Source organism: Aspergillus chevalieri, chromosome 3 (genome assembly GCF_016861735.1).
Source record: "Aspergillus chevalieri M1 DNA, chromosome 3, nearly complete sequence".
Classification (NCBI taxonomy): Eukaryota; Fungi; Ascomycota; class Eurotiomycetes; order Eurotiales; family Aspergillaceae; genus Aspergillus; species Aspergillus chevalieri.
In genome coordinates this window covers 44,661-71,840 of record NC_057364.1, presented here as the reverse complement: position 1 = coordinate 71,840, position 27,180 = coordinate 44,661, and the positions used below count along the sequence as shown (strand labels likewise).

Below are 27,180 nucleotides of genomic sequence, written 5' to 3'. Positions count from 1 at the left end.
CGAGATTCCAACTATTAGCTCAATTGAAGCCCTAGCCGGATTTCGCCAGCGCCTCGTTTCACAGCAACTGTGTCAATGAGGTTTTTTGCAAGCAGAAATATTTAACTTCATCCACGATGTCGACTTACCAACGTCCCAACTTGATCTTCCTGTCCCCAGAGCCCCCAAGACGAGAACGGGAGATCATTCGGCCACAGAGGAAGTTGGTCGAATGATGGCCGTGGTGGCATTTCTGCAGGCGCTTTGTCGATGATCGGATCTCGGCTCTGTTGATCAGAGGTCTATATCGTCCTTTTCTTCATTATTCTTTTGCTGATGTACCATTAACTCGTCTGTACTTTCTCGGATGTGGATCACGGAAATTCCGTCGCAATTCCGTCCTCAATTCCGGACGATCTTTGCAACGCCCAGTAGGCCGGAAATCCTTCGTTTCTGAGAATTAGGATGATCCAACGGCTAAATCGGCTGCTATCCGGAGCGATGTCGTGATTTCGATACAAAAATGCTGTGAGGAGTCAACGCTGTCAACATGGCACTCTCTCCGATGGCGCAGGAAACACCTAAAATGGTAAATTCTAAGGATGTGGAGCTTTCTGCATCTATTTCTGCTCAAAATGACAACTTCGAGGTTACATTTGAACCAGATGGAGCTGATAATCCGAAAAATTGGCCGGTTTGGTATCGGACGTTCATCGTGGCAACGGCCTCTTTCTCGACGACTTGCGTGTTAGTTTCTCCGACTTGTTTTCTGCATGACATAGCTAATACGAGCAGAGTCCTATATTCAACATCGTACACCGCTGGAGTCCCTGGAATTCAAGTGTCCTTCGACATCTCCGACCGAACAATTGCCCTCCTCGGCCTGACAACATACCTCCTCGGCCTAGCACTAGGATGTCTAGTCTTGGCACCATTATCAGAAATGTACGGTCGTCGACCCATTTACGTCGTCACCGGTGCTCTTTATGCTGCGTTAATTCTGCCCGTCGCGCTGGCGCCCAATTATGCCGCTGTGGTGGCCAGTCGGATATTCAGCGGGTTCTTTGGTAGTGCGACTGTCGCGAGTGCGCCAGGAACGGTCAACGATCTTATTAGTTCTAAGCATCGTGCGCTGGCATTCAGTTTGTGGAGTTTAGGGGCTATGAATGGTCCGGTATTAGGTATGCTGACACGTCCCCGTGAAACCTATCTAGTACTGATGATGAAGGTCCCATCATCGGCGGATTCGTCTACCAATACCTGGGATGGCGCTGGATCAACTGGATCGTGCTCATTTGCGCAGGCGTTTCCTTTGTGGCCTTCTCCTTGTGTAATGAAACTTACGCACCGGCAATTCTTCGAGCAAAACGAGAAAAGAAGCAAAAAGAAACAGGCGACAAACGATACTGGTGTCGATACGACAACCGCACCGATGGATGGCAGCTCATTCGCACGAACCTGACACGCCCGTTATCCATGGCCATTCTCGAACCAATCTGTCTCTTCTGGAATCTCTACGTCGGTGTCATATACGCCGTGCTCTTCCTCTGCTTCGTCGGGTATCCAATTGTCTTCCAAGAACAGCGCGGCTGGTCTCCTGGTCTCGCAGGACTGGGATATCTGGGAATAGGCGTTGGAGTCGTTCTCGCAGTCTTATCTGAGCCCTTGGTCCGCAAAATGATACAGATGCACCGTCTGGATCCAGTCACAGGCCAGATACCACCAGAAGCAGCGGTCAGTCCCATCTGCATCGGAAGTATCTTGATTCCCATTGGTGAATTCTGGTTCTCCTGGACGGCACGGCCATCCGTCCATTGGATCTGCCCTATCTTGGCTGGAGTGCCATTCGGTCTGGGTAACGGTCTCGTTTTCATTTATGCCACTACTTACCTCGCCAGTAGCTATACGATATACGCCGCATCAGCATTGGCAGGAAACTCGGTGGTACGGTATGTCTTCGGGGGTGTGTTGCCGTTGGCTGGCTCGCAGATGTATCATCGTATGGGGGTTAATTGGGCTGGGACGATGCTGGCTTTGGTTGAGGTGGTCCTTATTCCAATTCCATTTGTGTTTTATCGGTATGGGTGGAAGATTCGGCAGAGAAGTCCGCTTATATCGAAGATGTGAACTCGGAACTAGATGTAATATTTACTATTATTGAATATAGTGGGCTATTTCCCCGGTCAGTATACTGTGAAACCTGATAGCCATGTACCGGTGATTTACTCCATTCACTGCCCAGAGCATATCTCTCCACCATATACTCTATTCACTCGCATTTCTAATTATTTCTATCGCTGCGTCTGAGCTCACTCACTCACTGTTAAACTCCGTTCCCATCGAGCTCCCGTTCAATCCCAAAGACCAAGAACCAGAGAGGAAGAGATCCAGATACTTGCTTTTCGCAAGAGAATTTGTATACTTTCGAACAACGGCAGACTGCTATTAATTAACGAAGCCTGGCTATGCGGTATCTTGAACCGCATTAGTTTCGCCATTCAGCGGACACCGCAAGCGATGCTCTGGGAGCGCCTCATGACTCGAATAAGCTGAAGTCATGATATGAACACAAAAGGGTCCAAAGAGTGAGGGTATACGACACCTTCGAATACGACTGAAAACGTGGAAGGAACCTGCCATCCCTCGCACCATCATTAGAATGCAATGATTCCTCAAGCTTGGTGTTTTTCAAAGCAGGAAAGGCATTATACGATGCATTCACAACCAATCGACTTTAGGTTTGAAAAAAGACCAATGGCACGCAGAAGTGTTTAAGCCTGGGATTTCTATTTCACGCTCTGCTATCCACATGGTGCATACTGAACGTCAACCTAGTGCTGTGAGCCCTTTCGACTAAGTATTGGAACAACCCAAGAGGCAGTTGAGACACCGTATGGCGACATATAGATACCCATAGTAAACCATTTGCATGAAAAACAGTGGTACGAATTCATTCTGGTGTCTTCATTTGAAAACACTCGGATCTCCCTGTGATCCAGGCATTGCCCAGTGATCGAAAGGCTCTGATACTACATAAGTCGGCCCCAAAGTGTGCTGGTATCAGACACTTCGTGCATACCCTATCCGTGCCACGTTCCTCTAATTCTATATTTACCGAGTCCTCGAACTGCCACCAGCCCTCTCTGTTCATTTTCCCTCGTTTAGATACAGAATCTTCGGTCGCCATCGTGCGAGATCTTCCTGGTGTGTGAGCCTGACCTGAAGATAGAACCCACACAGACGTGAACCAGAGCTCTCGAAGGTCCGGAGAGACGTACAATATGTTCGACCTTCGTATAGACTTCTGCCTCGGGTTTCGGATTCAAGCGTTTCATTAATGCACCCCACACGGTCTGGTCATGCGAACATGGCGCTCACTCTCTCGCCATTGAACGAGACCTCGACTGCTGGAAGGTGAGCTGTGATACTATTTGACCTTCAACGGGTCCCAGGTTAAACGTATGGCCCGGATCCCTTGAGCCCGTCCTACAGATCCGGGAGGAACTTCGAACTATTTGCATGCTGCTTATGTAGCCCTCGGCTCTGAATCGAGCATCAAATCGGCCATGGGGAAATGCTCCAGTGGATGACCTTGTTATATCTCGTCCATATGGCGCCTACAAGCTCGGACCAGGCACGCTAATGGAAGGTGAGTAAAAGACCCAGTTCAGCCCAAAACACCCGCTAACGTATGGCTCAGATTTTGATCCCAATCCACAGCAGTCGGAGAAAAGAAACGATGGCATGATATGTACGCTCCAGAGTGCAGGACTACGACTGAAGCGGACGCAGGTAGCCCATCACCCGAAGTTGATTTCCCAGAAATGGTTCGATGGATGGACTTCCTGCACTATGGTGGAGACTACGTTGGCAGGATCCACGTTTTGCTGCGACAGGCTACCAAGGAGCTTGGGATTCAACATCTCCCGGCAGCTGTTGCTCATGTTGATGCACAGCTCAACAGGGAGGATGGCAAACCTGGACTGATCATCCGGGCCGTAGATGAGTGCATCAACTGCCTCAGGACCTGGCCTGGATTTCAAAATGGTCAGGCTGTCGGTTCAACTGTGCACTCAATGATGCCACCCATGCCACTCTGATCTTGGAGGCCTAGGCGTCCGATACTTACCTGCTGTACTTCTCCCTCCCTCCCACGACAGAACACCGTGACTGGAAGCAGCAAGGTACTTAAGCGCTTTCTCTCTGACTCCGTGCTCATGAGTTCATTCTTATAGTGTAGGAGTTGCCGTGCTAATATAAGCGTCTCAGACGATTTGAGGCAGATAGGTGGAACTGTCAGACCAACTATACACTTTAGGCGATCTCGGGCAGCTAAGCAGCATAAGGGAAGCTCCCTTCCCTTCTACCAGCTGACTACCTTGGGACGTTACAGCAGATTATGCATTTCCGGTCCTGGTGACGGCCCATCGATGCCCCGTGGATCAGGCCGGAACATACTCGGCTCCGGATTGGCGGGCTTGGCGAGCCGCGTCTATTGCCGCGACAAGCGGAAAAGGAATGATCCGGTCGTGAAGCTACGAAGGGACTCCATACACTCCGCGAGGTTTCTAATCGTATACCAGAACGCCATAATCATGACCCATGGCCGTGATATGCCGTCCAAAGGTGGCACAATGCCTCACAGATTCCGACCAGCCGATAACCCGCTCAAAAAGCTGGAGATAATGAGGTTTAAAAGGTATGCCGCACCCGGACGTCTAGAATCACATCCCTTATCTGATGTATTACAAGATAGAACTTCGTCTAGAAATGTGAAACATACACCGTGTGACCGTTGAGCGTGATCTTCACTTGACGCAAAATCCCCGAGTTTCTCTCAGCCCGATATATCCGAGGAATGTGCGGAGTATGGCACACGGAGCTCTTAGAGCGTTTGATAGAGATGATCCAACTTCGTACAATCAATGACTTCGTTCGACTCAGAGCCAAGTGTCAATTCTATGGGAGAGAGTACAAGATACGGAATTCGCCGTGTGGAATCTCAAATCTAGAAATGTCCGGCCCACAATAGGACAATGGAGTTACTCCTGGGTTGCACCGAGTTACGCATACCCGATACACTGAGTGACTGGATCAGGGACACGAGTCGGGAATTGAGACACGAACGGTTCGCAAAGTGATGTGTGCATCCGTCCAAAGTCGATATCCCAATCGTCATTTGTTGTCATGCGAATCATTGGAGAAAATCCTGCTTCGGCTTCCCTCTTTTCTCCGTTGTATACGTGACGGGACATTTAGACCAGATCCCCCGTGCATGATTAATGATATCATTTCACGACTGGCTCTGTCCTTGGTAGGTATATGCGTAAAAGCTTCGCCCAGCAAGGGCCACGTTGGGCGTTCTTTTCCGACAAACCAGCGTCGCCGGGGAAGTAATCCACATTCTAGGCGCATCTCTGTTATTCAATTGGACTATCTATTGCGTATTTCCGCCCCATCTAGGAGCCATAGCCAATGGTATGCCACGCGGCCAACCGTTAAAGCGTTTGGCAAACCGCATGGATGATTCCGAGCCCATCCACGGAGCAGGTGCATTGACATACAGGGGTGGATAAGCCGAGTATGCTCGTGAATTGGGTTTTTCTATGTCGAAATCATGCTAAGCGAAAGGCGCTTGTATCCCTTGATTGCATTTCCTCTGGAGTACTTCTACCAGCGAATTTCTTTGAATTCTTTTCACATCTCATCCTCGGCACTCTATTGCTGAGGCTTTCCCCCACAATGAAAGAGTGTCACACCGCAGAGTTTACTCTTCTCCAAACAGCATTGACGGAGCAAGAACTGGAACTGACACCGGATGGAAAACACGTCCGCTGGGCCAACACGAATCCACGACATCCACGAAATTGGCATCCGCTACGGAAGGCTTACGATATAGGCGTCATCATTCTTCTGGAGTTTTATACGTGAGTGGGCTCGGATTTGTTTCCTATTGGGCGTGATCTATCGGAGAGCTGACATTTAATAGCACTGCTGTCAGCACATCAGGAGTAAGTCGATTACAGCCCTAAGTCGTCCTGCCTGATGGAAGTTTCTCATGCTTGACAGGCAACGGCCGCGAAAGATGCTCGTCACCAATTTGGAATCAGTCTTACTCTGTCTATATTCCTCTACGTCTCTAGGTGAGTGTAGTCGTCGATCCGTGCGGCATACCAAACTCTAACAAATGCACCAGTTTTTCGTTAGTGCAGGGTGTCGGAAATATTTTATTTCCACCTTATTCCGAAACATTTGGGCGAAAGGGGCTCTACGTGATAAGCACGGCCATCTTCAGCATATTCTGTGTCATCATTGCCGCCGTTCCATCACCAGCAGCTTCCGTCGTTGGCCGTGCCGTGACCGGCTTCGTCTCCGCGATTCCCAATGTGGTGATCACCGGTAGCATCGAGGATATGTTCAATTCACGGGATCGCATCTGGCTGGTATTTGTGTATTTCGCCATCGCCGATTTTGGGGTTGCTACGGGGCCCGTGATGAGCATGCACATCACTACGCGTCTTGGATGGTTTGCATTCCTATCCCATGCCCCGCCAACAAATGGTTGCATGTTTCTGAAGTTTGCTAACGAACGCCTAATAGGAGATGGGTGTTTTATATTTCCGCCATGGTTACGGGGTTCCTAGGAGGACTGCTGTTGCTGATCAAAGAATCACGGCCGTCGCTCCTGCTGGCCCGGGAAGTCGAGCATTTGCGGAAGGTGACTGGGGACGAGTCGCTCCAGCCGCTAAATCCCGACCATGCGCCCGACTTTCGCACCTTTGTGCGTACCGCTCTTCTTAGGCCAATTCGCCTATTTGCCACAGAACCTATTGTGTTCATTTGCGCGATTATGCAGGGGACCTCCGTCGCCTTGATCTACCTGTTCACTGAAGCTTTGCCCCCGATTTACCAGTCAATGGGCTTCGCGCCAGCGCCATCCAGCCTTCCATTTTTCGCCATTGCTCTTGGATTCCTGGGCAACATTGTTACTCGCCTCTGGGATATTCGCATTGCCAATCGCCATCGGGAGAAGGGTCATCCGCCGTTGCCCGAAAACAAACTGATGGGTCTCTTTGTGGCCGCGCCGGCGTTGGCCACGGGCCTCTGGTGGTTCGCTTGGGTTATTCCTCCGGCGATCAAAAATGTGCACTGGTTTGTGAGCTGCTTGCCGCTGTTCTTGGTTGGCTTTGCTCTCAACGAGTTCAGTATTGTGCTGGCAGGGTATATGGCCGACAGCTACCTAGGTTACGCGGCCAGCGGGTTCGCGGCGCTTGCCCTCGCACGCTCAGTCCTGTCAGCCATGTTTCCGCTCTTTGCGGACAATATGTTCAACGCACTAGGTTCGAATGTTGCAGTCTCCGTTTTGGCATCTGTGGCTACTGTGTTCTGTGCCACGCCATTTCTTTTTACTTATTACGGGCGGCGACTGCGGGAGAGGAGCCAGTTCGCCAAATACAGTTTGCAGGTTTATACCGAAAACACGGTGGACCAGGAGGGATATTAGACGGGTCTAGTGCGAGAATATTATGCCAATTACCGCGTTTTCTTGCATTAAATGCTGCTTGCTCGTGGCGATGATACCATATACATTCGAATTTGTCAGGGTTTGTTTCTATCAAATTGAGGTTTTGCATACAATTCTGTCTTTGAATTGAAATTAGGAATGACATCTTCGACCCCAGAGGTCCATACCATGACGTTTTCGCTGCCCATGTCCTGGTCTATATAGCTGCATGCCCGTGGGTTTCAAACGGTAGTGCAAAACAGAGCATTCCGACCGCTATCCATAGGGCTGCACTCGCATAAATAGGCGCAGTTGTAAATCCCGTATAAGCCGAGATTAAACTGGCCGCCAACCCTCCAAAGCGCAGCAACGCGGCTGCCGTACCCGTGCCCGTGCCTCGATGCGGACCCGGAAAGGCTTCAGGAGTGAAGGCGTACATGACGGCATACTCTCAGCATTTCGGTCAGATCCTTCTGTATTCCACGAGAAAAGTGTATGCATACTTACCGAAGTTTGCCAACATCCCCGTGACACATGCAAAAGCTAAACTTGCCGCGGGTGTGTTGACAGCCACATATGCAAAAAGAAATGCACCTGTCACGATAGCTGACAGGCCCATCATCCAGCGACGCCCGAAGAAGGTGTTTACCAGAAAAGCTGCGGAGAGAGGGCCCACAACGCCAACCGCAGACTCAATACAGTAGTTGCGGTACGTGAGATCCAAGGACACGTTTTGAGTGAATCTCGTCGCGAGGTACGAGGGCAGAAAGTTGAAGTAGAGCGGATATGCGATTCCTGATATGCGTTAACGTCTTTATTATGGTGAGACACAGGGGGGTGTTGTACCAATAGTGAGCCATATGAGCCAGATCAGGCCCGTGTGTAGGCTGAGTCTCTTTGTCGCAAACAGCGCCTTGTAATGCGTGCCATTCAAGTCCTGTAGCGATTCCCGGATAATCTCTCTATTGGAGAGACCAACAGCTCTCGCATGGGAGGTGTCAATTCCTAGCTGCTCATCGATGGCCTGAAGCATCTCGACCGTGAGTGGTTCGGGCTTTTTGTTCTGACGTGCCACATGGTTGACTGCTTCAACGGCATCGCCGTCTCTCCCCTTTGACAGAAGATATCTCGGGGTTTCGGGCATCTTGAACAGGATTGTGCGGATGATAGTGAAAGCTAGTGATAATGCACCGATGGTAATTTGCGTGTATCGCCTGTATGGTCAGAAGGCATCATTGGATGGTTACTCTGTAGGCGGGTCATACCATCCCATATTCTCGCTGCGAAAGCATGTGTTTGGTGTGAAGTCCGTTGGACAGCTATAGTGCGCCAGGAACACCCAGGCGATTAACGACACAATCAGCTGTCCGAGGTTCCACCATGCAGATAAGGCTGTCAGAAGCCATTGATGACTGTTTCCCGTCAGCGTGTATCTTCCAAGATAAACGGCATTCCTCACCTGCCCGGCACGAATTCCAGAAATATCATCGAGTCTACTGGTACGTTCCCACCAGCTGCTGTCCCAATTACTGCCCAAAGAGCGCTGAATGTAACGAAATTCAATGCACCTCCTGCAGCGCACAGGAAGACTCCTGCTATCAACAGCGTGCAGTTGAACGCCGGTCGTCGACCGATAAAGTCACTGGAGATGCCCCAGAATGAGGCCCCCGCGATGAGTCCGGCATAGTACGCCACAGAGCTGAAACTGACTTGTACTATTCCCGGCAATTCGAGCTCAATCGGGGGCTGGACGCTTCCGAGTCCTTGTGATGCCAACTGTATTTGATGCCTATCAGCACGTCGTAGGACTGGTCCTTAAGGTGACTTACGTTGTCGACGATCCACCCAAAACCGGTAACCACAAAGAGTTGCCATTGGAATCTGCCAGGAATTTGTCAGTGGATCCACGCGCTGGCTCGGGGATACGAATGACTGACCGTCCCATCCCAATTTCCTCGAGGCATTTCCCCACTAATTCGGATTTGAGCCGATACGATTCGGTAGTGGACGAGCCATAGAATTGCTCAACTTGGGGGTCGTCGATAGCTGTAAGCTTCCCTTCCTCCACAGAGGGAGAAGGGGTAGCAGTGGCGGACTGGATCTCGTCCTTTTCCTTATCCGGCATAGTTGATGCACTGTTACCGCTGCTTTGGTAAAGCCGAATACGTCTGACATATGGTGGTACAATGGCATGTTTTATAAACTCTGGAATTGTGCTGTAGACCTACTACGCCCTCTACTGGATGAAGTGATCCAAGAGTGGGATGATACTCACATCTCGTTCTGATATCCTGAAGCTGATCAAGGTGATGATAGCAATCTACTCCTTGATCGGTGCTCTCCTGCCCACCCTCGGTAGACACGGGACGACAGAAGATTTAGGTCTAGTCTCTGCAAAAAATGGGCTCATTGGCCATTGCTACTGTATATCAAAGCAAATCCTTTTCAACGAGTCTCGTTTAGCAGCCATTCCTATGCGGTGTCCGCATGAATCAATCATGAAAATCCACGCTTATGCAATCACAGCCGCCGGGCTTGCTATAGTCTCCAGCTTAACCTTCATATCCTGCTTGTACTTCTCCGCTCGACCATAGCTCTCTTTATACGCCGCCGTGACAGCCTGCTCGACGGTAATGGGGCCGTATTTTGGCGCTTCCTGCTGTTCGCGACAATTGGGCAAACACTCACACAAGTAGTCTGGGTTTCCGCTGAAAAAGAAGGGAATCGAGTAACGCTCGCGGCCGGACTTGTTAATCACTCGGTGGGTGTTTGATTTGTATTTGTCGTTGGCCATGCGCATAAATAGATTTCCGAGGTTGACGACGTATGCACCAGGAACGGGTTGTATCTGTACTTTGTCGTCAGCGCTGGTATAAGGTCGACTTAGGCATCGATTACTGACATCCAGCCATTCACCCGTGGGTACATCGAGAACCTGCAAACCGTCCACCTCGTCCTGTAGTAGCAGAGTCACGCATCCAAAGTCAGTATGGGCGCCAATTCCCCGGTTCAGCTTCTCGTCCGCATCTTTGGTTTGCGCCGGGTAATGTAGAAATCGCATTGTCGCCACTGCGCCGTCCGTAAGAGGATCGAAGTATGTCGCATCGACTCCCAGGGTGAGTGCCAGAACTCCCAGCACGTCTTTGGCCAAGTCGAATACAGCGCGGTAGTATTTCATGGAGGTGCGCTGAAATTCTTCGGGATCCTCGATCGTCTGCGGCCATTGATTCGGACCGCTGTTCAACTTGCGCTGGATAAAGTACGGATGGTCTTCCGGTATCTCCTCGCCGATGTACAGTCCCTCCTTGAGTTCTGGACCCGTTCCGGCTTCCAGCATCTGAGATCGCAGTAATTCGTAGCCTCTGTTGAACGTATTGTTATCTGCCAGGGTCAGTACATATAGTCCGCGACAATCCCAAGAATTGTTGTACTTTTGTCAATTTTCAGTTTTTGCTCGAGGGGCATTTCGAAAAATCGCTTCGTACATCGCATAACCGCCTGTTGTAGCTCGATCGGCACTCGATGGCCGATGATCTGGAAAAACCCATTGTACAAGCAGCATCCCTTGATGCTCTCGACGAGCTTGGCTTTGGCGGCGCTATCCTCGCCGTAGAATGCTACCGCAGTCAGCCTTGCTCATCACTTGATTTTCATCCGACTTACGCGAAAAGTCCAAAACTGGTGGGCTAGCTCTTGCAGACATCTTGGTTATTGTCGTTGGATAATGGTAATTGGGATCACACAAGCAGATTGTGGCGTATATTGATACGAGTGCGTATTCTTTCAGCGTGCAGTATTATATCCTCACCCACCTGCTACCTCAGGCTTGTGAACGCAATACTATCTCGACTGTTTCGCACAGAATACCGACGTTAACATCCGTCCTCGATATCATCCTTGGTTCTGTTCTAGACCATCGTCCGAGATCAAAAGTGGGGTTCACATTACTTGTTCGAAGATGGGGTACGATACGATATCAGGGATTTCGATAAGCCGCTTGGATCGGAACTGGGTCTCGAAGAGTACATATACAGATATCCAGAGCTGTAGCTGTTCATAACAATGGATTATCCAATCCTCCACTCATGTGCGGGAATAACGCGACAGCATCGGTATGCAGAATCTCAAGGTCATAGTCCCAGAACATGCTTCAAAGCCGGAAAGCGAGTATGATAAGAGAACCGCCCATATTGATCGGGATGCGGAGAGGTCGTATGGTCAGTCATGGCCCTGATTCGTTCAACTGGCATATGCTCACCATTCACCAGTCCGAAAGGTAGATTGGTTCTTATTGCCTCTTCTATGCACGGTAAGCTGATTCGCCAAGGTTCCTTGCTTACATTGATACTGAACGTCTTCATCAGATGTACTTTTTCGATTGCATGGACCGTGTATGCTCATCATTTCGGAATGTCCTTGCGGATGCACGCTGACGCAGTCAGAGCAACCTGGCGAACGCCAAAACCGATGGCCTGGAGAACGATCTCAACTTTCCCGGAAATGGCTATTCCCTTATGATAAGCCTCTTCTACATCCCGTTCGGGCTGTGTGATTTGCCGTGGAATCTCTTGATCAAACGCTTCTCCGGAAGGATCATGCTCTCATTCAGTATGGCCGCTTCAGCGATTGATAGAAGAGTGCTGACCACGGGTAGTGACCGTTGTCTGGGGAATCTTGTCACTCTGTCAATGCGCTGCTAGAGATTTTGGCGGTTTATTGGCGATTCGAATTATTCTCGGGTAAGCCGTTCTTCTCCATAGCGGGCCCTGTCTAATAACTGACCCGGGTCTGTAGAGTATTCGAAGCTGGCTTTTTCGCTGGTGCTACGTTCTATTTCACGCTCTTCTACTCGCGAGGCGAGATGGGATTACGGCTGTCAATTCTGCAAACTTTCGCCGTGCTAGCGTCAGCATTCAGCGGGCTAATCTCATACGGCGTTTTCAGAATCGACCATCCTTCCGTGCAGGGATGGCAGTGGTTGTTCATCATCGAGGGATCCATGACATTCTTGACAGGGATCATCAGCTTTTTTTGGCTTCCCGCGGGTCCCCAGGATGCCTGGTTTCTGAACGGGAGGGAGAAAGCAGCAGCAAATGCTCGGTTACTACGTGATAATTCCGTCCATGTGGAGACCTCACTGGATCTGAAAGAGTGTTTTCGGACATGGAAAGATTGGAAGTTTCCGGTTTGGTGTATCATAACGCTAACGTATCCAGTGGTATATGCAACGGCGATGAACTTCTTCCCATTGGTAAGCCATATCCTCACCAACCGCCCGAATCGACTAAGATTTGCTGGCAGATCGTCGGGCGGCTGGGCTATTCGGTCATCAAAACCAATCTCTGGACGGTGGCTCCGAACTTGGTCGGCGCAGTAGTCTTGCTCTGTGTGGCGATTTCCTCGGATTATTTTCGCGAAAGGACGTTTCACATCGTCTTCTCCCTGGTATTATCGCTGATTGGAATGTTAATTCTTGTAGCCTTGAATGTAACCCAGCACAAAGGTGTTGCATATTTCGCGTGCTTTCTCATGGCGGCTGGGTCATACATCCCATCCTGTCTCGTTCACGCATGGCACAATAACAACAACGTCCATGAGAACTCGCGGGCAGCAAATACTGGACTCTTCGTCGGTCTGGGAAATTTGGCTGGTGTCCTGAGCGCTGCTACCTTCCGCACAGAATACGCTCCGAAGTGGGTATTATCATCCGCCTTGAAACAGTGATGCGTTTCCTAACATGGAATGCCAGATATATCCCGACTTTAGTAGCTACTTGCTGCTGCAATGTAGTGTGTATTACTGGCGTATTGTGGATGGGATTATGGATGAGGTCCGAGAATAAAAGGCGAGATCGAGAGCAAGGCGTGCGACTTCGAGGGCATGAGGTTGAAACGAGCCATTTGACGCTTGGCGAAGACAGTCCAGCATGGCGATATTTCCTGTAGCCCGGGAAGGGTATTGCACAGTAAGCAGTAACTAATCATGATGCATGCCCTATCGGCGTTCATTCCGTCCTGTCTATCAATATATGCAAATGGTACCTTGGACACCTGATAAGATCCTTGTAAATGCGGAGTTGGAGACGGCCTTATCAGTCTGATCGCTAATCAATCCTTAATATTCTTCAAGGCGCAATCCTTCATAATCGGGTATTGTTGATTGCTTTCTGATTGAAGAGATCGGGGTATCCCGTCCGCGAAAACAACGGTGTCCGTCGCTCTGAATTTACCCCCATGGTTGTGAAGTCTCACGTCTGTGACTGGCCTAACTGTGGCAAGGCCTTTACTCGTGCTGAGCATTTGCGGAGGCACGCTTTGAACCATGAAGAACCACGGAGCGGATACACTTGTGAGCGATGTTCGGTTCACTTCAACAGGCCTGATTTACTCAGTCAGTGCTTCCCAAACGCAATAGCTGCGAATGCTGACACAAAAAAAAAAGCGAGACACATGATGCGACATGCAAAACGAGACGAAGAAGCCGGCGGCCCTGGTCTGGGAATATTGGAAACCCGGAAAAGAACTCGACGCGCCGCGAACGGAACGATCGTGACGAAGCCGGCTAAACGACAAGCTAGGAAGGCGATATCAAATAGGCATGCTCGCTCCGTATCGCATACGTCTTTCGAAAGCGCAAGTGAAGAGAATGCTGGGCTCATCGAATCCCACGACTTTCCCCACGGGGCCCCTGTTTCTCCTCCATCATCTGCCCACCTCGAGAGTCGCGACCAACGCAGTAATATCGGGATCAGTGACGAGGATGCGCTACTGGCCCCTATGATGCCTGCTGGTCCCTACGAGCCATATGTCGAACCAATTGCGGGGCAATTTGACGCGGCGGATGGATCGTGGGGAACTTCTCCTTTTGGCGACATGTTTACCGCAGACACGGGTATGTACACCAGTGTTGTTTGAAAAGTGATGGCAACGCTGACTGCTTCTCTAGCAATGGATTTCAATATGCCTTTTGCAGTCACTCACAACTACAACTGGCTTTTCGATGTCTCCTGTCTGGACGACGCCTTTGTCGATCTGGATTGGCCACTGGAACCAATCTCTCCCAACCGAGACTCAATCCCATCTTTGCCGGGAGAAGAGAGAGATGCAACCCGGGAGATGAATTCTGGGGAGTTTGTAGAGCTTTGCAATTCTGATATGGACTTCAATATGGACCCTTCGTCGATGCTCCTCGAAGCAGCAACGTTCGTCGATAAAGGTCTGTATCCGGACGCTGGCACATCCAGTAATATACACCAGCAACCCGGTCAGACGGCCTCGGAGTATCTGGAGATGGAATGGATGACTGGGCAGCCGCAGTTGGATACATCATCTCGACCTCGCTTGCCCCATCTTTCAGAAGAAACGCGAAGCAGTATTCTGGGCTTGATCTCCCACGCAAAGGATGTGAACGGCGCCTCGCCCTTGTTATCACTGGAAGCTCTCCAGGGATATTGCGACCTTTTCTTCTCACGATTCAACGTAGCGTACCCGTTAATCCATCCAGAAACCTTCAATCCTAATCGAGCAGAACCGGTATTTCTAGCTGCTGTTCTTTGTTTGGGAGCAACATACAGTAGTCGGGAGGCACACCAGATCGCGGTTGGAATCCATGACTCTTTGCAAAACCAACTTTTCTGCCATCCAGATTTCTCTCCTCAGCCCGATCTGTGGGTTCTGCAAGCAATGCTCCTGATTGACTGTTTTGGGAAGATGCGGGCGGGTCCAAAACAAAGAGATCGAGCTCAGTTGTTCCACTGCGTGCTCATCAAGATGATCCGTCGCAGTAACTGCTGTGTCATCCAAGCACCCACAATCCGCAGTCGACCAAAAGACCTAGAGCACGCCTGGATAGAAGCAATGGACTTGGAGCAGCGGAAGCGGCTGGCAATGCACTGTTTCATGTGGGATACTCAACACGCAGTGCTCTTCTCGCAGTCCCTGTGCATGTCGGCTTTCGAGATGCGGTTCCCCTTGCCCTGCGATGCCAGCACCTGGGAAGCTTCAACGCCGGAGCAGTGGTTCCAATGCGCAATGAAAGAGTCCAATCACCCATTTTTATCGGCACTCAAAGGATATATCGCACCTCACGCCGTGCACCGTCCCCGGCATCTCAACGCCCTTGCGCGTATCTTTCTCCTGCACGGACTGATGTCTCTCTCCTCAGACCTAAGACGACGAGACCAAACGACGATCCGATCAGAGACTCCCGAGCTAGCTGGCGCATGGAAACACCGGATAGGCCGATCATATGACTTGTGGAAGATCGACTTCGACGCGGACTGCATGGCAATGAAACTGGGTCAGGCCGCAAACCCCCGCCGGTTCACTGGTATCAAGATGGCGGCCCACGCGCTATATCGGTCAGCCCATATCACATTGAGTGGAGAAATCCTCGACCTACAAATCTGCGCTGGGACACCGCACATTCTCGGGCGTGCAGTGACACAAAGCGATGTCGAGCGATCGCGACGCAACATCCCCCAGTGGCTCCAGGAAGAGTCTGGAGTGGCACTGAAAGCCGCAAAGCACGCGTCTTTAATCCTGCAGGACGCCGTGATGAGCCTGGACGACTGGGACGACGCGGACGCGTTTCATTTCCCGTGGTGTCTGTATCTCGCGACGCTGACTTGCTGGGCGTTTCATATGCCAGAGGAAGGTCATAATGTACCGAACCCATGCCCACAAAGCGATGAAGATGCCAAAACGGAGATGTCGTCGCTGATAGTGGCCATGACGACGTGTTCAAGTCTGGACGAGTTGGCGTCAGTCGGCGGTAGGTATTCCACGAAAGGGCTGATGAAGGTGATGGCGCAGAAGCTGGCAACCGTACGCTGGACTGTAGTTCACGACGCGATGAAGGTGTTGCTCCGTCTGGTCGGTTTGTGATTATGTGTAGGAGGGGAAGTTGCGGGAGAGAACTGGGTGCGTGATATATATCGAGACGAGATACTCTGCATGGACTCTACACCAATTGCTTCCTAGTAGCTTCAATTGAATGAATATTCGAATTAAACAATGAATATCCAACTTTCCCTAGCTTCCTCTACCTTCTTCTTTCTTTTTTTTTTTAACCCTCTTTTTCTATATCGCGTGTTGGCTTGAGGCGCGTCACGCGTCTGATGTCTTCGTCTATCAGCACTATTCTTTCCCTTCATTCTACTCCCTCTGATCCACTCCCTACAGGCAGCTCTCACCTACAAATTTACGAATCTATTCCGTTCTGGCAAGTAGTCCCTCTTGATCCCCCATATAGAAGTGCTAACCCCAAGATACAGCAGTGGTTGCGCGGCTCCGTCGGATTGTGAACAACCGGATAAACCATCCGCAGATTTACGGGGTATCACATTCCCCAGAAAACAACTATATGCTCCAAGTATGGCCAGGAGCATGACAAGGATGGCTTCCAATATCGTGCTGCAAGACACCGTTGGGGTGCATGTTGTACCTACAGAAGGGGGATGGCACGTCAAGACCAGAGCGATCATGGAGCGAATGCCGGGCAAATCCTTTTCTCTTTGATCAAGACGAAGGAATTGTAAGGATACATCAACGACCGAGTACCAATTGGCGTCACAAGTCGGTTGATTGTATTGACTCCCCCACTCTTGGACACCCACCTTCGAAGGATGTGAGACGCCTATTTCCGCCAATCGCGACAATGATAATATCGCATGATGATAAATGGTTCAGGGATTATATGGCCGGACTGGCCATGTGCGGGGATGTATGGAAGAAAAGGGCTCCTGCGGACAGCATTGCTTTGCAGCCGTCGAAGAACCTTTCTCAAAGTTGACAGAGAACAGTGTGTGCAGCCCCCAATATGGTTGTTATTCCTCGCCAGACGTTCACGCCTCCCGACCAAGCTTTGCAGGAGCTCGTCAATTTGACTTACACATCGTCGACTCTCTCTTTCTACCTCAACGGGACGAAGATCGCCTTAACCAACCCAAATCCTCGATGGACGCTGCTAGACTTCATTCGATCCCAGGACTGTTTAAAAGGAACAAAGTTAGGATGTGGCGAAGGGGGTTGTGGTGCCTGTACCGTGGTACTACAAACCAGAGACACGCGCTGTAATTCTCGCAAAGTCCGGCATCTAGCAATCAACGCATGCCTTTATCCTTTGGTTGGTGGTTAGTATCGCTGCGTCTGACGTTTACAAACCAATGCTAACGCATGTAATAGTCATCGGGAAGCAGGTCATCACAATCGAAGGATTGGGGACGGTTGAGAATCCGCATCCATTGCAGGAGCGAATGGGGAAGCTTCATGGCTCTCAGTAAGTATGCCGATCCTTTTATACGGGCTTAATACTGACAACATCAGATGCGGCTTTTGCACTCCTGGGGTTGTCATGTCCTTATATGCCGTCATCCGAAATGCTTACGATCCAGCTACCAATTTATTTGACCTTTCAGAAGAGGAGATCGAAATGAAAGGACACCTGGACGGCAATTTGTGCCGCTGTACCGGATACAAACCCATTCTACAGATTGCAAAGACGTTCGTCCAGGAGGATCTCAAGGGCCGACTGGCAGATTCGAAAATAATCCTTTCAGAAAGTTCCGAGGATCACACAGGGGACGTGGAAGAATACAGCCCCCACTCACAATCACCAAGTACAACGAGCTCATGTGGCCGCCCCGGAGGATGCTGTCGTGACGGACCGAGTACGACCTGTTCACCCCCGTCGTCACTCGCGAGTGAGGGCAGCTCTCGAACGAGTTTCCCCAACATTGAATTTAGTCCCAAGTTGACAATACCTCAATTCGATTTCATACCGTATTCACCAGTGTCCGAGGTTATATTTCCACCTAGTCTTTATAGACACGTCAATCTCCCCATCTGTTACGGCGATGTGGAAAGGGTATGGCTTCGGCCAGTGACTCTGTCGCAACTGGTAGACATATTGGCTGTCTTTCCTACGGCCAAACTGGTCTGCGGTGCCAGTGAGATGCAAGTCGATGTTCGTTTCAAAGGCTCACATTTTCCGGTATCCGTGTTTATGGGCGACATCGAAGAACTAGCGACTGTTCATGTACCAGAAGATCCAACGACATTGTCGGAATTCGTCGTCGGCGGAAACGCGTCTCTCAGTGACGTCGAAGAGACATGTCGCCAGCTAGTTGCTCAACTGGGAAAGCGTGGAACGACCCTTGCTGCCATCGCCAAAGTATTGCGATATTTCGCTGGACGACAGATTCGCAATGCAGCATCTCTAGCTGGAAACATTGCTACTGCGTCTCCGATCTCTGATATGAATCCACTTTTGCTGGCCGTGAACGCTACCGTCGTGACAATAAGTCCCAAAGGGGAGCAATCTATCCCTCTAGATTCCATGTTTTTGGGTTATCGCAGAACTGCTCTTCCCGAGGGAGCAGTCATCACTGAGATTCGCATCCCTCTTCCCCCGCCAAACGTATCGCAAATCACCAAGTCATACAAGCAGGCGAAGCGAAAAGACGATGATATTGCCATTGTGACGGCAGCATTTTGCGTGACGTTCGACGGAGATGGAATAGTGACTCACGCTTCTCTCGCTTATGGAGGCATGGCATCTACAACAGTCTTGGCTCACCAGGCTGGAACCAGTCTTTCCGGGAGAAAGTGGAATGACAAGGAGACTTTGTACGATGCACTGCGGGCGCTGATGGCCGACTTCAGCCTTCCGTACGGTGTTCCTGGGGGGATGGCCACTTACCGCCGCACGCTCGCCTTGTCGCTGTTCTTCCGTTTCTGGAACGAGGCTGCGAGGGACCTTAACATAGGTGCTTTAGCTGTGGAGTCAGACTGCATTGACGAAATTCATCGTGAAATATCCAAGGGCTCTCGTGCTGATCATAACCCTCATGAGCAGCGAGTTGTCGGGAAGCAGATACCCCATCTGTCGGGATTGAAGCACGCTACTGGTGAAGCTGAGTACGTTGACGACATGCCGCCCCAAGCACAAGAACTCTTTGGAGCTCTGGTTTTGTCCAAACGAGCGCATGCCAAAATTGTCTCAATCGACTGGACACCTGCCATTGGTCCTGGGCTCGCAGTTGGTTACATCGACCGGCACAGCATTTCAATTGACCAAAATCTGTGGGGGTCGGTGAACCGTGATGAGCCCTTTTTCGCCACGGATGAAGTGCATTCTCACGGCCAGCCTATCGGAATGGTATACGCAGTGAGTGAATTGGAAGCACAAGCAGCAGCCAGGGCAGTCTGTGTTGAATACGAAGATCTACCAGCGATATTAACTATCGATCAAGCTATTGCAGCAGAGAGCTTTTATCATCATGGTAAGGAGTTGAGAAAAGGAGCACCCCCGGACAAAATGGCCGACATATTTGCTCGCTGCGATAGGGTCTTTACCGGTGTAACGCGTGTAGGGGGTCAAGAACATTTTTATCTCGAAACAAATGCAGCAATGGTCATTCCGCATGTCGAGGACGGGACAATGGAAGTCTGGTCGTCGACTCAGAATACGTGAGTTCCAGAACGACTATGCTTCTTGTCAAATCTGTCAAACTGACCCCTTTTGCAGAATGGAGACACAGGAGTTCGTCAGCCAAGTCACGGGCGTGCCTAGTAATCGCATCAATGCCCGGGTCAAGCGTATGGGAGGAGGTTTCGGCGGTAAAGAGTCTCGCAGTGTTCAGGTGGCATGTATATTAGCCATTGCAGCGAAAAAGGAGCGACGACCGATGCGAGCAATGCTTAATCGCGACGAGGACATGATGACAACCGGCCAACGTCACCCCGTTCAGTGTCGATGGAAAGTTGGAGTCATGAATGATGGTCGGTTGGTTGCTCTTGATGCCGACTGCTACAACAATGCTGGGTATTCGTTGGACATGAGCAGTGCTGTTATGGACCGGTGCTGTACTCACCTTGACAACTGCTATGAGATTCCTAATGTCCACATCCGAGGTTGGGTGTGTCGCACAAACACACACAGCAATACGGCTTTTCGCGGCTTCGGAGGACCCCAGGGCATGTTCATCACCGAAAGCTACATGTCTGCTGTAGCGGAGGGACTGGGAATATCTGTGGATGAGTTGCGGCTGAGAAACCTATATCGACAAGGCGACCGGACCCCGTTTCTGCAGACCATCGACGAAGACTGGCACGTTCCGCTGCTTCTGGAACAGGTGCGACAGGAGGCGCGTTATGATGAGCGGAAGCAACGAGTTGCAACGTTCAATGCAGAGCATCGCTGGAAGAAGCGCGGAATATGTCTTGTGCCGACAAAATTCGGGTTGTCATTTGCCACGGCCCTCCATCTCAACCAAGCTGGTGCATCTGTCAAGATCTACGCGGATGGGTCGATCCTGCTCAATCACGGTGGAACCGAAATGGGCCAGGGATTGTACACCAAAATGGTCCAGGTTGCGGCCCAGGAGCTGGGTGTTTCCGTTGACTCCATCTATACACAAGACACCTCTTCTTATCAGACAGCCAATGCTTCGCCAACAGCGGCCTCCTCCGGTAGTGACCTTAATGGAATGGCGGTCAAACACGCTTGCGATCAACTCAATGAGCGTCTTCAGCCGTATCGCGAACAATTTGGACCAGCTGCCTCTATGGCGACAATTGCACATGCGGCTTATGTGGATCGTGTGAATCTCATGGCAAGCGGTTTCTGGAAGATGCCGAAGATCGGCTACGAATGGGGAGTGTACGATCCGAAGAAAGTAAATCCAATGTACTATTACTTTACGCAGGTAAGTAATTTCGTTGTTCTTTTGCTTGAGACTGTCAGACTAATTTACTAGGGCGTTGCTTGCACTGAAGTCGAGCTTGACCTCCTCACTGGAGACCATACTGTGCTACGGACCGATATTAAGATGGATGTCGGACGTTCTATCAATCCCGCAATCGATTACGGCCAAGTCGAAGGTGCTTTCGTTCAAGGTCAGGGCCTTTTCACAATGGAAGAAAGTCTTTGGACGCGGACTGGACAATTGGCGACACGCGGGCCCGGGAACTACAAAATCCCTGGATTTAGCGATATCCCGCAGGAATTCAACGTTAGCTTCCTCCAAGGCGTATCTTGGAAACATCTGCGATCGATACAAAGCAGTAAAGGGTGTGGTGAGCCGCCTTTGTTTCTGGGTTCGACGGTTTTGTTTGCTTTAAGGGAGGCATTGCAAAGTGCTCGTCAGGATAATGGAGTCAAGGAGCCTTTAGTTTTAGACAGTCCGGCTACGGTTGAAAAACTCCGGTTGGCAGTTGGAGATGAGCTTTTGAAGATGGGTACGGTTGAGGCCAAGGAGGGAGAGAAACCATTCTTTGTCACAGTGGCATGAAGATTGCAAGTATAATATTGTCGCAGACATGATTTAAATATCTTTGGCTACTTTAATCTTGAATATACAAGTGTGCCATTGTGCACTCCTGGCATATGTTCTGACGGCCACTACATGGAACAACAAGACCACGGTTCACGTTGGCTTAAGGAGCGGATGACCAAAACAAACAAGATGGAACAATTCCAGTGCATCATATCACTCAATCTACATGAGTATATCACAGTAATAATCTTCAACCCATCTGGCTGCTCTTTCGCCAACCGCTGCGTCATCAACACGAGTCCACCATCCAACTGATCCAATATATCCGTCCGGCCTCACATTCACGACGGCCGCTTCACCATTTGTGAGCGAACTGGCCCATTTGTTAATACAACCGGGAGAGCCAACATCATCGAGGTATACCGTCCAACGGCTATGCTGGAGTGGAATCGGCAGGTCATGAACCTCAAAGGCAGACTTCGGCGTCGCAGTGACAAGGGCCAGTGTAGCAAGCTGCGAAAAGGCTGTATATCTCTGGGGCGATAGAAAGTTATCAGAATGCGCGACGCCCCGGGGCATTTCCAAATAAGACCTGTCGGCGACTGACGATAGACGCTGCAGAAAGGTGTCCAAGCCAGTGCAAAGTGCTGACAGAAACGGCTTGGCCGTAATTACATCAGGGACGACCAGGTATATCCTGAATTGACCAAAGAAAGGAATGTCTAATTGGATATCAACCGGGTTCGCGTCCATGTATCGCGTCACTCGAGATGGCAGCAGCAAGGCGCCCGGCCGGAGACCTTGATGCGCGTTGCTTTTGTCGACGTCCACTTTGGTAAGGACGCCTGCTGCGTATTCGGCCCCTATACCGGAAATGAAACGGATATTCTCGTTGAAGTTCCGGGCTAACGCCTCGTCGCCCTGGGAAAATGCCTTGCAGTGCCCGACATCAAAAGCGATAAGGTCATTTGCAATTTTCTGCCGTTCTTCTTCGTACGTCGATAACAAGGATGGTTTTGCTAGGCCACGAATTACGAGATTTAACTTCCAGGCCAGATTGAACGTATCGTGCATGCTGGTGTTGGCGCCTTGGGCTGCCAGAGCCGAGTGACAATGTCCTGCCTGTCAAAGTGAGCACGATGAAGACACCGAAAACAGCATGGTAAACATACATCACCAGCGATAAATGTCTGTAATTGGGGATCTGCAAAATGATTACAGACTCGCTGTCCAACTACATAATTGCCGAACCATTCTGGTACCCCAGTTAGTCGTGCTTCGAAAATTCTGATGGCAACATACCGATACTGGACCATGCCAGCCGATATGGATGCATGGCAGCCCTTGCGCGCTCCATCACATATTCTGCTGTCACCATTGTCTTGTCAACGGCGTCACTCTCAATCGAACTGAGCTGGACGTACAGCCGGGTCATGTTGCGCTCGCGAGGAATCCACAGAATCGAACCGACTGTATGAGAACGCACGGCGGCTTTGCTCCAGAGATCAGGGAAGTCTGTTTCGATCACACCTACAAGTACTTAGCGTGGTCTCTGCCTTTATACGATTCCACCCAATCATACCATCCAAGACTCCCCAAGACTCGTTCGTCCTCGCTCCTTCGAGCCGCGCATCTGGAATTGACTGTCGCACTTGTGACTTAGCGCCGTCGCAGCCAACGAGGTAGTCGGCTTGGATATCTTTGATATTGCCGGAAGCAAGATCTTGATAGCTCACGCACAACCGATTACTGGATGGGACACGACTACAGGACAAGTATCGACTGTTTCGGGTAACAGCCAGCCCGCGAGCGGCCATGTCCTGGATAAAAACATCCTCGAGCATTCCCTGATGAGCCAGCAGGATATAGGGATCCGCGGCTCCGACAAGGTGATCCGGATAATGTACTTTGCGGCCGGTTCGATGGAGGGGGGCATCATCAGTGGACTCCTATTCAAATTCCGAGTTAAGACTCATTTCACAAGCTCTGTTCTGCTTGCTTACCCAAAAGCAAATGTCGTATACACGCGCACCCTTACGCAATAGGGAATCGGCAAGTCGCAACTGTTTGAGAGTTTCGATAGTCTTGGGCTGAATTCCATCGGCTCTACCCGTCGATGTCCTATCATTCTGTTCATCGAGGACGGTTGTTTTGATGCCGAATCTCGCGAGATTACACCTTTCTCAGTCAGTACATTTTACTTGTAGCACAAGTAGAACGACTCACGCCAACATCAGCCCGGATGGACCAGCGCCCACAATAACAACTCTAGCCGCGTTGCCAGAGCCATTGTGAAGAAAGCCTTCATCATCTGCACTTGGAGTCATAACTGTGAATAGTTTTTGTGTTCGAGAATAGTGGCAGAAGAGATGCGTTCTATTTGAGTAACTCTGCTATTGATTACTGACATCGGTGCGAATGCCGACCCCCACTTTTGCACCGAATGCCTATCGACCTTGAAGATTCTGCTTTCTACCTTTTGACTACTCCTCAATTACTACCACCGGGTCACTCCTCCATCGACAATGATGTCCTGCCCTGTCATGTACACACTGGCATCGCTCGCCAGAAACAGACACGCGCCCCGTAGATCGTCTGGTTCGGCAACTCGGCCCAGCATTATCTCGCCCTTCCAACTTTCAAGCAATTGAGGAAACTGGAAGTTGTCAGAGTTGCCCTTTGCATCTCGGAGGTACTTACGCCGGCGGTCATTTCCGTTCGCACGTAGCCCGGTGAAATCGAATTGACACGAATTCCCTGTTCATCAGTCGATAATGCAATATAGCAGCAGGATGATACTCACATGAGGAGCCAATTCCTGCGCAATGGCCGGACATATGGCTTTCACGGCACCTTTGGATCCACAGTACGCACTACAGAGCTGGCTTCGAATGGCTCGCTGGCCGGCGATACTGGCCACCAGAATAATGCTCCCATGTCGTGTACCGTTTGCGATCATCTGTCGAGCTGCTAGTTGTGCCGTAAAGTATGACCCCAACACATTGACGGATAGTAGATCGTAGTGGTCTCGGTACGAGAATTCGAGGAAGGAAAGATGACGATTGATTCCAGCACATGGTATACATATATCGAGCGCATTGGAGAAGTCAGACTTGAACCGATCGAAGCCTTTTTGGAGAGATTGCCCAGAAGATACGTCGACTCTATAAACCATCAGCAATAGACACCAAAGACCGAGGGCAAGAATTACACACTCGTAGTATGCTGTCCGGACACCGTATCTCTCACTCAAAGACTGGAACGTTTCGTCTGGTTCGATAACGTCAAAGATGGCGACGTCGGCTCCGGCTTCAGCGCAGCTCTGGGCAAATGCAAGACCACACCCTCGGGCACCTCCGGTGACCAAAGCAGTTCGACCTTTCAACGAAAACTAGGGATCTAATGAGCGTAGTTTGTTTGTTTTCTGGGGTTGTCTTACTCTTGACATTGCGAACCGCATGTCCTAGATTCGTTCCAGCGGAGTGAGACACAGTAATACCAATCGAGGGCATTAGGATTGTCCCTAGCTTCATAATCATCGGCCTCAGGTACGATAAAAACCAACGTTATCAAGGAGCACCCCACCCTTGGATGGACACTCCTGATCTTATCGTCCTGTGCCGTCATGCATATCCGGTATCCCTGTTGCATTCCGTGGGGTTTTCACAGCGCGACGTCATGGATTAATACGATTTACACCCCTCGAATGAAGCTATGCTGTTCAGGATGTTATACAACAAGAACATCTATTGTGAAAGAGCTCTTAGAATCATGTCGTTACCGATTCCGATCAAACAAAAGCAGTTCCGAGGAGAAGAGGAATGTCGATTGCAGGTTCGTCTCCTTCTGGTATGGGTTTCGGCCATGCTGACACAGTGATAGATCATCGTTGTCGGAGCTGGGCTCGCTGGCCTAGGAACCGCAATCAGTTGCTTGCTATCCGGTCATGATGTCCACATCCTCGAAGCCGCACATGAGATCCGCGAAGTCGGTGCCGGCATACAAGTACTGCCGAACAGTTCGCGGATCTTGCAACACTGGGGCCTACAAGAGTCTCTAACACCGCACATGACATATCCGCGAATGTGCAACTTTCTCGGTTGGAAAGGAAACCTGATATCATCACTGGACTTCCACGAATCCGAGAGACAGTATCCCGGGACATGGTACCGCGATTTTCATCGGGCGGACCTCCAGCAGTGCCTTGTTGCGAGAGTGAAGGAACTGGGAGGGCAAATAACGTGCGGTGCCCGCATTGTGGACGTTGATGTTCATATGGACAGCTCGACGGCAACTGCGATCTGTGCAGATGGACGAAAATGGACTGGCGACTTGGTGATTGGTGCTGACGGGGTGTTTGGAAAACTAACCGAGGCCCTCTTAGGACGTCCGGATCCCCCAACTAAGACAGGTGACTTGGCGTATCGTCTGCTTTTGTCAACGAAAAAGATGCTGCAAGATCCGGAGCTGGCAGTGTTCGTGACAGATCCGCAAGTGAACTACTGGTTGGGACCTGATGCTCATGCAGGTAGGTTATTGTTCCTAATATTAGCTACTAATGTTTGCTTACGATAATAGTAAACTATGTTCTCCGTGATGGAGAACTGTTTAATATGGTCCTCTTAGTCCCGGACGATATTCCAGAAGATTCATTAGCTTCCACGGTCGAAGGCAATGTGAAAGAAATGTGCTCTTTATTTGAAGGATGGGATTCACGGTGCGCCATGTACAGACTTTCCTCTGGCATAAAGTGCTAATGAGTGATAATAGTATCCAAAAACTCCTTCGACTCTGCGAATCTGTTCACAAATGGAGACTCTGCATTCGATACGGTGAATACAATTGGACACATCCTTCAGGAACGTGGGTGATGTTGGGCGATGCTGTTCATGCGACACTGCCTTATCTGGCCTCGGGGTAAAACTGACCCACCTTGCTTCTAGATCTCTTTCTGACGTATCCCAGAGCCGGAATGGCGTTCGAAGACGGTGCGGTACTGGGAGAATGTCTTTCTCGGCTCCCTAACTACCACGGTGTGTCCAAAAAATCCCCCGATTTCCTCGAACAACAACGCCACGCCTTATCAGTTTTCGAAGAATGTCGCAAACAACGCACGCAGATGGTGGTGGCGAGGGGGAATATACAGCAACATCTGTATCATCTGCACGATGGACCCGAACAGGAGGAACGTGACCGAAAGATGCAGATGGTTCCGACGCCGGAAGGCGAGGCCCTTGCTTGGCGGGATCCGGGACTGGCACCGAAACTACTTGGATATGATCATACCAAAGATGTAAGGTTTGCGTATCTCTTTGTCCTTGTGGATGATGCTAATTGCCCGGTAGGTTGATCATCGCTGGGAGCAGCTACTCGGCGCAGCGATGCATGAGGATACGTCAACGCAGCCGCGACTTTAATC

The 27,180-nt window shown here is 50.4% G+C and overlaps 11 protein-coding genes across 11 annotated transcripts; 7 read left to right on the top strand and 4 right to left on the bottom strand.

Moving 5' to 3' along the window:
• Positions 1–529: 529 nt before the first annotated feature.
• On the top strand, positions 530–2,106 carry ACHE_30026A (MFS transporter; the record flags this gene model as incomplete). Its single annotated transcript, XM_043276598.1, has 3 exons — positions 530–726; positions 775–1,160; positions 1,208–2,106. 3 exons carry the CDS (start codon positions 530–532, stop codon positions 2,104–2,106), a joined length of 1,482 nt encoding a protein of 493 aa, XP_043134561.1.
• A 1,515-nt stretch (positions 2,107–3,621) lies between these two features.
• On the top strand, positions 3,622–4,079 carry ACHE_30025A (uncharacterized protein; the record flags this gene model as incomplete). Its single annotated transcript, XM_043276596.1, has 2 exons — positions 3,622–3,628; positions 3,703–4,079. The coding sequence occupies 2 exons, from the start codon at positions 3,622–3,624 to the stop codon at positions 4,077–4,079; spliced, it is 384 nt and encodes a 127-aa protein (XP_043134560.1).
• A 1,642-nt stretch (positions 4,080–5,721) lies between these two features.
• ACHE_30024A (uncharacterized protein) lies at positions 5,722–7,483 on the top strand (the record flags this gene model as incomplete). Its single annotated transcript, XM_043276595.1, has 5 exons — positions 5,722–5,906; positions 5,969–5,990; positions 6,049–6,122; positions 6,176–6,505; positions 6,580–7,483. 5 exons carry the CDS (start codon positions 5,722–5,724, stop codon positions 7,481–7,483), a joined length of 1,515 nt encoding a protein of 504 aa, XP_043134559.1.
• Positions 7,484–7,700: 217 nt separating this feature from the next.
• On the bottom strand, positions 7,701–9,608 carry ACHE_30023S (uncharacterized protein; the record flags this gene model as incomplete). The annotated part of the gene is made up of 7 exons (XM_043276594.1): positions 7,701–7,933; positions 7,991–8,278; positions 8,330–8,697; positions 8,749–8,895; positions 8,943–9,259; positions 9,313–9,364; positions 9,421–9,608. The coding sequence occupies 7 exons, from the start codon at positions 9,606–9,608 to the stop codon at positions 7,701–7,703; spliced, it is 1,593 nt and encodes a 530-aa protein (XP_043134558.1).
• Positions 9,609–9,995: 387 nt separating this feature from the next.
• ACHE_30022S (isopenicillin N synthase family dioxygenase) lies at positions 9,996–11,186 on the bottom strand (the record flags this gene model as incomplete). The annotated part of the gene is made up of 4 exons (XM_043276593.1): positions 9,996–10,331; positions 10,386–10,864; positions 10,915–11,100; positions 11,147–11,186. The coding sequence occupies 4 exons, from the start codon at positions 11,184–11,186 to the stop codon at positions 9,996–9,998; spliced, it is 1,041 nt and encodes a 346-aa protein (XP_043134557.1).
• A 1,158-nt stretch (positions 11,187–12,344) lies between these two features.
• Positions 12,345–13,325, top strand: ACHE_30021A (uncharacterized protein; the record flags this gene model as incomplete). The annotated part of the gene is made up of 3 exons (XM_043276592.1): positions 12,345–12,734; positions 12,785–13,180; positions 13,233–13,325. 3 exons carry the CDS (start codon positions 12,345–12,347, stop codon positions 13,323–13,325), a joined length of 879 nt encoding a protein of 292 aa, XP_043134556.1.
• Positions 13,326–13,716: 391 nt separating this feature from the next.
• On the top strand, positions 13,717–16,368 carry ACHE_30020A (C2H2 finger domain transcription factor; the record flags this gene model as incomplete). The annotated part of the gene is made up of 4 exons (XM_043276591.1): positions 13,717–13,873; positions 13,925–14,374; positions 14,429–16,255; positions 16,325–16,368. The coding sequence occupies 4 exons, from the start codon at positions 13,717–13,719 to the stop codon at positions 16,366–16,368; spliced, it is 2,478 nt and encodes an 825-aa protein (XP_043134555.1).
• A 934-nt stretch (positions 16,369–17,302) lies between these two features.
• ACHE_30019A (uncharacterized protein) lies at positions 17,303–21,776 on the top strand (the record flags this gene model as incomplete). The annotated part of the gene is made up of 5 exons (XM_043276590.1): positions 17,303–17,615; positions 17,668–17,761; positions 17,809–19,953; positions 20,012–21,191; positions 21,243–21,776. 5 exons carry the CDS (start codon positions 17,303–17,305, stop codon positions 21,774–21,776), a joined length of 4,266 nt encoding a protein of 1,421 aa, XP_043134554.1.
• A 207-nt stretch (positions 21,777–21,983) lies between these two features.
• On the bottom strand, positions 21,984–24,088 carry ACHE_30018S (uncharacterized protein; the record flags this gene model as incomplete). Its single annotated transcript, XM_043276589.1, has 6 exons — positions 21,984–22,883; positions 22,934–23,016; positions 23,064–23,291; positions 23,344–23,710; positions 23,786–23,939; positions 23,988–24,088. The coding sequence occupies 6 exons, from the start codon at positions 24,086–24,088 to the stop codon at positions 21,984–21,986; spliced, it is 1,833 nt and encodes a 610-aa protein (XP_043134553.1).
• A 437-nt stretch (positions 24,089–24,525) lies between these two features.
• ACHE_30017S (uncharacterized protein) lies at positions 24,526–25,273 on the bottom strand (the record flags this gene model as incomplete). Its single annotated transcript, XM_043276588.1, has 3 exons — positions 24,526–24,925; positions 24,977–25,139; positions 25,201–25,273. 3 exons carry the CDS (start codon positions 25,271–25,273, stop codon positions 24,526–24,528), a joined length of 636 nt encoding a protein of 211 aa, XP_043134552.1.
• Positions 25,274–25,532: 259 nt separating this feature from the next.
• Positions 25,533–27,178, top strand: ACHE_30016A (uncharacterized protein; the record flags this gene model as incomplete). The annotated part of the gene is made up of 6 exons (XM_043276587.1): positions 25,533–25,595; positions 25,644–26,289; positions 26,340–26,478; positions 26,532–26,678; positions 26,727–27,054; positions 27,107–27,178. 6 exons carry the CDS (start codon positions 25,533–25,535, stop codon positions 27,176–27,178), a joined length of 1,395 nt encoding a protein of 464 aa, XP_043134551.1.
• Positions 27,179–27,180: the final 2 nt, after the last annotated feature.